A 13813-nucleotide genomic window follows, 5' to 3' on the forward strand; every position below is an offset into this window, starting at 1 on the left:
TGTAGTTTTATATGTTTACACCATAGGACAGGACACACACCTTAAAGCATTAGTCAAAACGAAAGAATTCAGATTTGAAATCTACAATATAGTTCTGACGGGGGGGATCCTACATATCCCACGATGCAGTGAGTGGTGTAATAATAAATATGTGGTCTCAACATCAAGTACTAAGCAGAAAGTCTGTCTTCTGGTCTTAAATAGTTTTTTTCTACAGATGACAAAATCCAAGTTCCCTGCTGCCATTGAACGCAGCATTGAATTATAACTGCCCACCTATAAATCACAAATTAAAGTAGCTTTAAATTTCTTATTTTTAGCCTTAATCCTCATTTAATCACTTAATCACTACAAAATGCATGTAGATGATGTATGACTGTTAGGCACTTTTATCCTTCGCCCAGGGCATAAAAATGCACGGACGTAGAGAATGTTTTCATTTTTATTCATTGCAAACAAAACCATTTTCATACTGTACAACTACACACTGACAAGGACTGATTTAGAACAGTTTAGAAACGTGACGTTTGTTCCCAAGAACAAACCACTATTTATTCTAATACTAACAACAGAACACTCACACACCTCTGCTGTTTCTCTTCGTTGATGGTTTCACTTCAGAAGAAGAGAGTTTGTGAGGATTTGAAGTGCGGCTATGATATTTACAAAAAAAAAATAAAAATAAATCACCATTACAGGAAAAAAACACACATTTATAGATAATGACAAGAGTAAAGTGATCAGACTTGTTTCTATTAGCTCTTGAACTATAAACCAACTTAGAGAACAACGGGTTGATAGCAGCAGAAGTTTGGAGTGTTTATGAAATCGACATATTTACTAGGTTCATCGTTTATTATTTAATGCATTATTGGCATTTTATTGGTTATCAATTAACTGTTAACAAGACTACAACATTAAATCAAGGCCACTTAATGCAGTAAACCAACTTTAACGTGCCTTGCCTGTTGTCACTCATAGATTTCCTGTACATTATTATGTGAATTCAAATTCCAGTTTAACACAGTGAATTCTGAAACACATGAAAACCTCTTCCTAACGGCAGCAACACCTCGTACAGTAAGGCCCTGGGTGTGAGTAACTGTGTTCATCCACGACAAACCACTCAGTGAGTCTTGACCGCTCCTCTTCTCTATTATCTATTTGAACATGGCGTTGAAGGCTCTGCCGATGATGAGCCTGCGGACTTCGCTCGTGCCGGCGCCGATTTCATAGAGCTTAGCGTCCCGTAAATATCTCCCCATTGGGTAGTCGTTGATGTAGCCATTGCCACCTGTTGACAAGTGAGACACGGATTAACGTACTGTAACAGCGCAGTAAAAGATTATAAGAGCTCTTTCTCCCAGCGTTTTAATGTGTAATAGAGTCGGCTGATAAAAGATGACGACGCTCCCAGCTTTTATGAATAAAAGTCATTTCAAGATATCAGATGTCCGTGGCCGCTTCCTATTGCGGCTTAAAAGGCTTCAAATAACTTCAGCACCTGAGCAAATAAACTCTTCATGTCTTTTGTTCTGCCACTGTAGTTTGATAACTCAACCAATGTGTGTTTTACAACCGAAGGATCATTTTATTAACAAATCGCACTTAAACCGTCGCATAATCCAACCGGCCACGGTCTCTGTTGGGATGATTCTTCCTGCATACCATGCATTTGTGAAATATTGCGTTAAGGTCTTCAAGTGGAATTTCTTTTAGTACAGTCACAGACAAAATATTTAAACAGATCCTTAAAAAAAAAAGCAATTAAAACTTACAATTGATTGGTTCCATAAAAATACAGAAGACATTTTGAGTATTTTTTGGATTTTAGTACCAGTGATCCACTAATGAAGGTCGTGTTTTTTATTACAAGACTAAAGTTTTGTTGCTGTGCTTCATGTCTATATAAAACCACTACATTTGAAAGTTCAACACAAGGAACCTAATGCAGGAAGTGTTAGGTGACTTTGATACAGACAATGTTGAGAACTGACAGACTGAAACTAGTCAACAATTTAGTTTTGATCGTTTTTCTTCTAAACAATAAACAAAAAAATATATAATTTGTGTCTGTCTAATGCAGCCACACCTGCTGAAACATAAATATTTCATGGTAATATTTCAAATTGTGTAAAATTTTAAGCATATCCACCATATGCACTATAAGGGAAAAGATCTGTAACATGTAAAATCTAGGCCTACATGATAACACTGGCTGCTCACTGGTTCTCAAGTAAAAGTTATTTTTTCACAGTGCCAGTGAAGAGAAACAGGCCATCATGAGGTGAAAGAGTGACACATAGCAATGGACATGTGACACCACAGTGACAACTGCAGCCTCAGTTTATGCTGCATCTGGTCCACTGACATAAATCTTCACCCTTTCACCACTATTGCAGCAAAATCTTAAAAAGACAATTAGCAGCTTAGTATTAGACTCTTGTTTAGTGTTTACCTGCCTGATATACACTATATTAGCTTTTTTTGTTTAGGCTGACATTTTGAGCACCTATCAGATGACACTACTATTAGTGCTGGATGGTGTACCGGTTCATACCGAATACTGGTATTTTTATTTTTATTATGATATGAATTTTTAATATACTGGAATAGCGGTGCATTTGATTACACAGCGTTTGGAACGCTGCACCGCAAGACATTGTTTCAGTCCGGATCATTTTTAATGTAGCGCTTTTTAAACACACATTGCGGGGGTGGTGAAGATGGAAAGGTCCGAAAAATGAAGCGGCAGAACAAGAGGGGGAAAAAAAGTGTCCCCAATTTTAAAAAATGTTGCGCACAGACTACAATTATTACGGTAGCAGGTCGGAATGCTATTGACATTACAGTAATGTCTCACAACAACATTAAATATGTTTTAAATATGAATAAATATGTCAAAATAAACAAAACCATAATTGTCCCTGTTTATTCATTTCTGGTAGATTCAACGCTGCACTCAAAAAAAGTCACCTTCTGATTGCTGTCGGGTTTGTGTAGATTCGATAAATATAAGTCATATCAGATCATTTTGTTTAGAATCTGTTTGAAGCTCAATAAAGAATAATAACCATTAACACAGTACAGTGTAAACTTGGCCAGTGATTCGTACCAAAGAAAGAGTTCACCCAGAAACAGACTAATGGCTACAGAGATGGTTGTAACACTGGTAACTAGTTACACTGTAAACACCCAGACTGAATTCAGGCCTTCAGTTTAAGATCACAGTCTGATTCTTGGCACTTACCCAAACACTGAATGCCATCCAAAGCAACCTGAGTGGCATTCTCAGCACAATAGAGGATCACTCCAGCACAATCCTGCAACACCAACACAAACCATCAGTCAGTGTGTGCAGGTGTAAAAATACAAAGAACAGGGGAAATAGGAGGCTGACTTATGGAAATGACAAAAGAATAAAACATATTTTATAGACTGTACAGTTAAGTCATTTTCTTTCTAACACAGTATGGAGTGAAACACATCCCAATCCTAACCACTGAATTAGAATCTGTAACACTTATTGATTTGATAATAGATTTGTGGTATTTTATCAAACATGCCGCCACATATTCATACATGTTTTTCATTAATAATGGTGATATTAGCCGCAGGAGAATATGAGTGATCTCACCTTCGCACTGAAGTGTCCTTTGTCACAAGCTCGGGCAACGTTGTACAAATACTGCCGACAGGAGCTCAGTCTCGTGTACATGTCGGCCATCTTCCCTTGCATCAGCTGTCAAATAGGAAATATAAGGTCAGTTTAACTTGAGGTACACTTTAAAATGTCACTGTTACACTGTTACACTGTTACTGTCACTTTACAACTGAAGAATAACTTATTACAAATTCTTCTCAAACTTCAAGTGAAATCACACATGACAGACAAACCTGGAAGTGTCCGATCTTCTGCCCGAAGGCTTCTCTGACGTGTAGGTAGGGAACGGCATTGTCCAAAACCGCCTGCATGATTCTGAAAAGAAAAAAAAAATGCACATGTTAAAGAGTGGGGAACACGTTCATTCTCTTTGAACCTGCTTTTCTGCTGCTAATATTAGAACATTTAATTCAATAAACCTTTACAAGCCCTTGAAACGAAGCAGTTTCCCACTTAAATAATAAATGTTTCATTAACACTCACATAAATGTGTCACAAGGCCTTGTGGCCGTGGCTGAGTGTTGAGGTTCAACTTTAATAAGCAAACATCAAATTAATGAGCAGTTTCTAGGGGAAATTAGTATTAGAGCACATGGAGTCTGGATTCAAGTGACAGTAGCTACACGCATGACAAACAGTGTTATCTACCACTAACACAAGAGTCAGCCTCAATATGTTAGATCTTATTAAGGAGATGGCAAACAAACTTTATGGCTCTGCATTGGTTGTAGAATCAAGGTTTAACATGTTTTTGATATTGCAAATTAAAAACTGAACATGAAAAGATTGTGAGATGTTTAATCTCAGAGTTTATAAGACCTCTTAAGTGTAACATGCTCATTATTAAATGAACATGCAAAGGCAGCAGTTTGATTTTAGCATTACAGTTGCAAAGTCATAGCTATAGCCCATAAATATTATTTAACGTAAAGTTGTTTTGGAACCACTTTGATGGGAACAGATTGTGCCCCATAAAATAATACACAGGTTCGCCCTTCACTAAAATATGTTGGATTCATGTTGATGTGTATTTAAAGACATTTTGTGCAAAATTAAATTATGCAGTATCACTGTGAACCCCCTGTTGAAGAAGAAAATCATTTTAAAGGAAAAATTTTCCCAGCAATGAACACATTTGTTGAGAATGTCTCGTTTGTTGCTCTGGTGCGAAGACTATCCACTTGCATGCAGAACCACTTTTTTCTATCTATATCACTATCATCTGTTATTAAATTGGCACTACAGGGCTTGCTGTTACGCAGATCAAATAGCTGGTACAGTGAGAGTGTTCCCAGTTAAGAGGGGGGCCGATTAAAATGTGTGTTAAATAAAATATCACACAATGTCTGCCCAGATGTCGGGGCTAACCCCGCTAGCATGTTATAGCAGGAAGTGCGCTAGTAAAACATTGTGGGTGGAACCTGTGCTCAGTGGGTTTGGTAAGGGAGCAGGTTTAGACGTGTGTGTCGAGCTGAGAAAATCTCATCCTATAAATCGTGGGATAAAGACACTAGTACACAGCGCACATTTTATTTATTATTTCTCTCCACGTGGAAACTGTTTAATTACATATAAAAGCAGAGCAAAACTCACCCGATGGGTCCGGCTGCCAGCACCAGTCTCTCCAGATCTAAGCCACTCATCATCACATACACACCTTTGTTCAGAGGACCCAGAATGTTCGCCTCTACAACAAACGGGAAAGAAAAACCAATTAAGAATCGCACGGTGCACACGCACAGATACTAGCTAAAGCGCACACTTTAACACGTACCTGGGATTTTGCAGTCTTCAAAGATCAGCTCGCAGGTGTTGGATCCTCTCATGCCGAGTTTGTCGAGCTTCTGCGCGGTGGAGAATCCTGGCATTCCCTAGAGGAAGCGCAAAAACGAACGCTCAAACTGCTCGTTCCTCCCCCATATTTATTAACTGTGATCCACAGAACACAGTTAAGTATTGAAACCCATGTCATCCACTCAGCCACAAAGTAAAGCACAAGGCGGAGGAGAATACGCCTTCATGTTGCAGGATTTACCTTTTCAACTATGAAAGCTGTGATCCCTTTTTGATGCGCCTCAGGATCTGTCTTGGCATACACGATAAGGACGTCCGCATCTGGGCCGTTTGTAATCCAGAACTTGTTGCCATTCAGTATGTAGTAGTCGCCTGCAAAACAGTGCAAACAGGACATGAATTAAAACGTAAAGGATGTTTATCAGCAGAGTTGTAGGGACACAAATAAGTATACCCTACACCAGAGTGTTGCATGAGCACATCTCTATAAATACAACCTTGAGGTCAAACGAGAGAAGGTGTCATTGTGGCTACCGATTAGTTACCATCTTATAAAAAATGCAAGGCGTCACAGAAAATTCGCTCATCCAGGAAACGTCTGGTCTCTCAGTTTAAACCCGCACAGATCAAAACACCCACCACCGTTCCATCGTTACACTTACTACAATCAACAATAGGTGCAAAGTCTGTATTTATAAAGCATGAAATGAGGTACCAAGAGATCACACCACAAACCTGTGGCACCCGCCCACACACACACTCTCTGCCCACTTAGTGACAGTGTATCTGTGAAGGAATAAAATGGCTAGATTTCCATTTGTATGAACATGGGAAATGTCTACGTGTAGAAGAAAAATGCTGTAATATCAAATATGATGCTTCCACTGTAGAAACTACACCAAAAACAAACTACCAGCAAAAACAGCTGCAGCAAATATCTGAATGAGATAGAGGTAAGAACCTTTCTTCTCTCTCCCTGGACAGCTTAAATACTTCTCTTATCAGGACACATAGTTTGCCAGTGACCTGGTGCAGTAAGACGTGAAATGGTGTTAACTGAAATACACAACGCAACACATTGCTATGTGGCCCTGAACCACACACAAACTGCTGGCTTTGTTTCAATATTGCCTGAAAACATCACATTACTCAAAACGCTGCTCATTCTGACCATGCAGAACACAGTGCTGACTCAGAGTTACTTGTTGTATTCAGTGTGATAAGCGTTGTCAAACCCTGAGTCAATACAGAACCTTGAGAATTGATTATTTCTTATCAGTGACAGTGTTACTAGAGAATATGTAGCAATATTTACTGTTAGGTAATAGATTCAGAAGACATTCCCATACAGTGGCATGCAAACGTTTGGGGATGATTTACCATATGATGATTGTAAAAAAAAAAAAAAAAAAAAAAAAAAAAAAAAAAAGATATTCGCACGCACAAAAATCAGTGGAGGCCGACTGGGGCCTTTCTGTGTGGTTTGCATGTTCTCCCTGTGTTTACATGGGTTCGTTGGTGATTCTAAAATGGTTGTGGCAGGCAAGCAGCTACAAACAATGAATAATTTCAGTGTTGGATCAATTTTATGACTCCTCAAAACAACTGACTGAGGACCTAAAATGACACCATTTGATGTCTATTAAACAGGGGACGTTTCAGTAATTCTCTTATAAATATATAAACCAAGTGGTCCACGTAGAAGAAAGGCAAATCAAAACCCTATAAGATACAAAAGGAGCTGAAATAAGGTTCATCTGACTCTGTTCCACTGAGCAGTGTTGATGCACAAACATGAAGTGTCATCAGAAGGAAATCTGTAATCTCGTCACAGAGTCATCATTTGAAGTAAAAACCTGTTGATGAGACAGAGCCGTTCATGGCTCTTTTCCACCAAAATGAACCTGGTGCTATGGGTGCTGGTGCTAGAGTCAGTGACCTCATCAGAAAGATGCAAGTTCTTCTTTCAGAAGCTGATCCAGTGTCCAGTCGTAGCCGGCAGCAGCCATCTCCCTTTGTATTTTTTCCAAACACTTGTTTTGTGTGAGAGGCAGAAAGCACTGGGTTTCCTCCTTAGCCCACTGCTGCTTGTTTTTAGGGCATATAATTCTTTTTCTTTTCTATGCAAACTGCTGGTTGTTTTACTGTTCCTGTTTTGGTCTGTAACCCCGCCGGTTCTTTCGCTCTGACCCGTTTAGCCCAGCTAAGTTAGTGCTTGCCTGGAACCTGTTTCGAACCAGTTTCAAACCAGTTTGGCCAGTGCTTAGGCGATGGGAAAAAAAATTAAATTAAAAAAACGGTGCTAAGTCAGGCACTGGCTCTGAACAAGCCCTGCAAGCTGTTTGATGGAAAAGGGGTATCAGAAAACAAGTGCAGAGGACAGACAAAGTCCAAATGGAGCTCATGTGCTACAACCACCAAAAGTACCTGTAGTATACCCAGCCACCAGTCTGCAGCAAAAAAAATAACGTTGGTAGTGTCTTAACACATGAGATGAGGTGTTTAGTCTGTTCTGCCCACAATGAACACATAACATGGCATGATGATTTAACACAAGACCACATGTGGCATCAATGCTTACATCATGGTTACATACCCTGCTACTGACTGTCACTCAAATGATATCTGATCTTTAAAACACATCTACCACAAACAAACACGTAATCACATATGAACTGATAACCTCATTTAAAAACCTTTCACACGTCATAGTATAGTAGGTTGATATTAAACTGGAAAACAAGCATCATTGGTGTCTTGGCATTTAAAATATGATATAATATCATTTTCAATTAAACACTTAAGCAGAGACTGCACAATAAAAAAAAAAAAAAAAAAAAAAGTCTCTAAACTCTGACAGACGTGTTATACTTCTGCGCTGACACAGAGGTTACGATGTAAACACAGACACCTACATGTAGCATCGTAGCCGACATGCATTTCCCCAGAAATATACGATGCAGAGCTGCGGTCGGTCAGCTTGGTAGAAGCGTGTTTCCGGCTGCGCCTCCATCTCCACAATTTTTTATTTCATTGTTTTGTATCAATACGGAATTAGTAAGGTTAACCGAGAAGGTTTTGAGTAACAGACATTTGTATGATTCATAGGAAGTAGAAACAAACATGAACTCGACCGGCTAAAAAGACACCATTTGCGTTTTTACAGAGTGAGACTGAGTATAAATGGCCTGCACTGGCGTTGGCTACGTGCATAGGTTACTGTGTCTAGGTCCTCCAGTACTTAAACACCTTTAAGAAGAAGGGGAGAAATATTCTGCTTTGCTTGAGTAGTAATCTGCCATTACTCAAACTTGTAGACTGGCTAAACTCACACATGCAGGTGACTCAGAGGAAATTGTGAGAACCTATAACACTCAGTGCGTTTACATGCAGAGCTTAATCGAGCTATGCTCAAAATTCGACTTTCTAACTAAAGTCCTTGTCCCAGTTTACATGCAGCACAAGAAAAGCGACCGGCTTTCTTGGATGTTTTTGTTCTGTGGTCACACGCCAGCGCAGCGGTTGTGGAGTATGCGCTCACATATTACCGATGGAAAAATGCGAATCGCTGTATTCATGCTGGAGAAAACCGAATTCCAATCGCATTATTTGGGTGTCTAAATCGGATAATGAGAACTCCGATTTTAATTGGAGTAATTTTGTTTACATGCACTTAAGTTCACCTGTTATAGTCCAATTAAGGCAATAATTCGTTTTTTTCATGTGCATGTAAACTAACTGTAGAGGACTGGCCAGCGTTGGGGCGAAAACAGAGTGAGAAATAAAACCCAAATGAACTGAATTAATGCAATATATCACGCAGCCCTTAAACATTCTCAAATTGGTGTCAGAAAGTCAAGTCATCTGCAAGAGTTCCTGAAAACTTCCACCTGCCCCCAAAAGTTCATGAAATAATAAGCAATAGAGAATTCATGTTCTTTTGTAAATGTCTGCTCCAGGGTTGCCTGGACATGTGCCGTATGTACAACTGAACACAATTCAACACGAACTAACAGGACATACCTTTCTTTTTGGCTTTGAGTTTCATGGACACAACATCAGAGCCAGCATTGGGTTCACTCATGGCCAGTGCTCCGACATGCTCTCCTGTCATTAACTGAAAAGAGGAAACACCAGGATTAGTCGAACAATCAATCAATCTTCTTTGGTCTTTGCTTTAAGCGTTTCCAAACAGTGTGGGACAGAGAAGTGTCTGGTTCTGACCTTTGGCATGTACTTCTCCTTCTGTTTCTCATTGGCGTGGCGTACCAGCTGGTTGACACAAAGGTTAGAGTGTGCGCCGTAACTGAGAGCGACGGCCGCGGACACTCGTGACATTTCCTCCATCACGATGACATGATCGAGGTATCCCAATCCAGTCCCTCCACATTCCACTGAAAGGAATACATAAAGTGTTGGTTTAAGTATTAATGCACACAAAAAAAAAACACAAAGCAAGGAGGAAGTTCCTTGTTGGAACATTTAATACTGAGAAACGTGTCCTTCTTTTATACCTGGAGCAGTGATGCCCAGGAGTCCCATCTCTCCCATTTCTTTCCAAAAGTCCTGATGAAGACATGATGCAAAAAGTTAGCACAATAGAAATGCTGCTCCAGTTTACATCTGGAAAAAACACAACTGCGTGTGATGATGATGAAATGTTCATTTAACTTTTTTTAAATCATGTCACTCAACAAGGAAAGAGCAGGTTACACCTTTAACGAAATCTTTGAACTCACCCGCATTCCTGGGAACTCATTGTTCTTGTCGATCTCATCAGCATAAGGCCCAAGTTTTTCTCCAAGGAATTTACGAACACTCTGCCTTAGCTGTGAAAAAAAGGAAGAAAACAAGACTTTATTTTACAATTAATAAGATGCAACGTTATTAAAAGCCTTAAAATAATAGACAACATACTAGAGTGTCATCTAGTGTCTTCCTTCATTTGATTTCCTGGTGAACTGAGACCCTAAGGAGCTTTTTCGTGTGCGCAAGTAGAGACAAGTGCGCAGCATCAGTTACAGGTGGACATGCTTAAATCTTAACTGAGGTATACACCAGTCAGCCATTACATTATGACCACCTGCCTAATATGTAGGTAGCCCTTTTGCAGCAAAAACAACCCTGACCTGCACCCTGAAGGTGCACCGTAGTATCTGCCACTAAGACATTCACAGATCAGACATGTTTGCCTCCCACATTCCACAGACGCTAAACTGGACGGAGATCTGGGGAATCTTAGGTCGAGTCCACACCTTGAACTCATTGTTGAGTTCCTTAAACCATTTCTGAACGATTTTTGCTTTGAATCAGGGAGTGACATCCTGCAAAAAGAGGCCACTGACTTCAGGGAAAACAGCTTCCAGGGTACTGTGTTTGTTTATTTGTTTGTTTCATTAAGATCCCCATTAGCTGCAGCTTTACTAAAGACATTATTCTTGCGGTCCGACCATAAGCATAGAAGAAAACAATGAAACAGTATTAAAACACAACAAATAAAAGAAAGAAAAGGTATGTATGTATACCCATACACATATACATACGCATGCATATACTCACACATACACAATTACATACATGTGAACACACAAAACTACATTTTCCTGTGGACACCCGTACTTATACCTGCATACAAGCTCACAACTGTACAGGAAAATTAATAAAAGAGAATGCTTAGGTAAATGCAGCATATTAAAACTGCCATTTTGGTGATAATCTGAAAAGCCATTGTAATTAAACTCTTGTCAAAGTCATTCAAATCTGTCCACTTGTTAGTTTTTCCTTGTTTTTACTTGTCAGTGTTCATACTGTTATGGCTGATCGGTGTATACACTCACTAGACACAAGTCCAGTTGCCCTTTTTCAAACGCCTTTTGGACTCACTGCTAGACAGTTCATTAGGTACACCAGAGAAAACAGGTGCAATTAAATATTTAATATCTATATTTAACACATGAGCTAAATAGTAGCTTGACAAAGACTGTAGCATTTAATATTTGTTTGAAATAACAGAGAGCTGTTGATTCAGTTGTTTTCCTTATGATGTTGTGGTTGGTAGTAATATTGAATTGTACTGTGCATCTTATTATTATTTTATATCACAGTCCTAGTCAGAAGGCTAGGTTACCACACTCACCTTTCTTACTTTGCTTCAACATAGACTGGACATTGTGACAAGTGTGCCTAATGTTTGTCATGAGAGTGCCTAACTTTATAAAAAGGCCCAGCATTAGAGGACAGCTTCTCCCATCCAATCAAAAGCTTTGTATGAACCCCACCCCCTGCCCTAGTCTCCTTCGCTTTTTTTGTTCCAAAATACCACTGACCTGTTGTCCCTTTTCAACTTCACAAAACCGATATAAAAACATGCCTGGATTAGCTTTTAACTTTGAACTGCAAAACGACTCTGACTATGTAGCTTACGGTTTATGTATCTGGGTAAACAGTTAAGGTTGTTAACATCGGGCTTGTGTAAAATATACACAAGTCTTTTGCTTTAGTAGTGGGATTAAATGTAAAGAAAATTAATTTAGACTGAAAATATGCAGCTGTTGATAAGAAATACCCATGGTTAGCTAGCTCTGTTGGCTAATATCAAGGTCTTTCAACTGTTGGCTAATGTTATGTCATCACGTCATTACGTAAACGTCTCGTTTAACTTAATGAAACATGCTGCACACTTTGTCTGTGGTGACACCCCGAGCTGCTTATCTGCACAGCTGGTGGTGAACTTTGTTTTGAAGCATGAGCTAGCCTCGGTTAGCTCACCTGGACCTGGTCCTCGGTGAGTCCGTTCACCACGTCGTCCACCGGGATGGCAGCTCCGGCACATCCTCTCCTCCCCACGGCAGGGATGCAAAGCCTGGAGCCGAGGCGGAGAGCGTTTCTAACTGCAAACATGGTGAAGTCTGGTTTGGTATAACGTCAGAAATAAATAAAAATGAAAAATAAGACCTCGGGCTGGCTGCCCTTTAGCGAAGAGAAAGTAAGAGGTCTCACTCTGCCTCTACTTCCCAGGACAACAGACTTATTCTTCTTTTTCTCCTGGTTTGATTGACGACTGGCAACGAACTTACTGTGCAATACTGCCACCTAGCGGACAGGAGTGCTGATCAGTAAAATAGTAGAACAAAACCAAAGGAGAGAGAAAAAAAAATATCCTATCCATTAACACGTGTTCCCTTCAGTTACCTAATCAGATGGTTGTGTATTATCTTCCCCTTTTCACCCAGGAGATTTTCTACAGTAACTTAACCTTCCTTTCTGCTCTGCTGCTCTGTAGTTTGTTCTCTCTTCCTCGTAGGCCTTGCAATCAACAGATTCTATATTATTACAGTGTGTGCATGTTCCAGTTGCATGTTTTCCCATATGGTGAAGTATGCTGTTTAGTCCAGTGTGTCCTATACTGAGACGGGTGAATTCTGCCACTACCTTCTCAGGACCACAGACTTTTCTTCTTCTTCTCCTCTTTCTTGTTCTTCTACTAATGATACAAATGATTATGTGGCAGGCTGTTGCAAAAAGTAGATCTGAAAGAGAAAGATGGAGGACAATTCCCAGTAAAAAAGTCTGAAAATGTTTCTCCTCCTACTCATAATCCTACTCACTGGTTCCGCGAAAGAAAGAGAACATTGATAAACTGTAGGAAAGGCATAATGTTATTCGATAATTGTGTTTTCATTAGTGTATAATAATTTCATATAATCAACTCATTCATTTATTTTTGTCAGCCTATAATGAACTCTTCATGTCACACACATCGTGTGCTGCCATGTTTCTACAGTATCCCAGAAGGGACACATTAAACACTGGTGATAGAGAGGACGTGGTGCTTATGCTATGTTCCCATAAGAGCTGCTTTCATTTTGTTTACAGTGCACTAAATATAAAGTGCGGGGTTAAACAGCACTGACAACTAGCCGGCAACAAGTTCCTCTTTTCAGAGAGAACAGAAGTGTTGCTGTGTATAAAGAGAAAGAAGCACTAAATCTTTGGGAGACAGAACAGAAGGGGAACTCGCTGAAGAAACACAGATGCCAGTCAGACATCGGTTTGTAGCTTCATCTTGTGGCTTTTGTTGAACATGACTCGGTGCTTTTTTGCCAGTTATCACCATTAGCATCTCCTGCATAATTGGAAAGGGAGGAGGAGAGAGAGCGATTCAATTGGCTGCAGTCTGCAACCTCACCACTAGATGACATTAAAACCTACACATTTAAACTTTAACAGATGGAAAGATTCCCTCCACTGTTTCTTCCACAGACACTCTAATTTTTTTTTTTTTTTATTGAAGCAACTAAACATTTGAGGTTTTCCCAATAGAACCATCAGATCAGCATAGATTCCTTACCCAGT

At 39.6% G+C, this 13813-nt stretch overlaps 1 protein-coding gene across 1 annotated transcript; it reads right to left on the bottom strand.

Moving 5' to 3' along the window:
* Positions 1-428: 428 nt before the first annotated feature.
* ivd (isovaleryl-CoA dehydrogenase) lies at positions 429-12512 on the bottom strand. The gene is made up of 12 exons (XM_047611702.1): positions 12227-12512; positions 10198-10287; positions 9973-10024; positions 9683-9852; positions 9482-9575; positions 5700-5830; positions 5439-5535; positions 5258-5351; positions 3898-3979; positions 3638-3742; positions 3251-3323; positions 429-1294 (listed from the first exon to the last, which is right to left on the bottom strand). The coding sequence occupies exons 1-12, from the start codon at positions 12356-12358 to the stop codon at positions 1161-1163; spliced, it is 1254 nt and encodes a 417-aa protein (XP_047467658.1). The 5' UTR covers positions 12359-12512; the 3' UTR covers positions 429-1160.
* Between the last annotated feature and the right edge of the window lie 1301 nt (positions 12513-13813).

This window comes from Mugil cephalus, chromosome 17 (assembly GCF_022458985.1).
Source record: "Mugil cephalus isolate CIBA_MC_2020 chromosome 17, CIBA_Mcephalus_1.1, whole genome shotgun sequence".
Lineage (NCBI taxonomy): Eukaryota > Metazoa > Chordata > Actinopteri > Mugiliformes > Mugilidae > Mugil > Mugil cephalus.

Excerpts from the sequence above, each read along its gene's own strand:
- ivd (XM_047611702.1), bottom strand. The coding sequence starts at position 12,358 with ATGTTTGCAGTTAGAAACGCTCTCCGCCTCGGCTCCAGGCTTTGCATC. Across the intron at positions 10,025-10,197 it reads ATGAGTTCCCAGGAATGCGG|GACTTTTGGAAAGAAATGGG; the intron begins GTGAGTTCAAAG and ends TGTCTTCATCAG. Across the intron at positions 3,743-3,897 it reads AGAAGATCGGACACTTCCAG|CTGATGCAAGGGAAGATGGC; the intron begins GTTTGTCTGTCA and ends CCTATTTGACAG.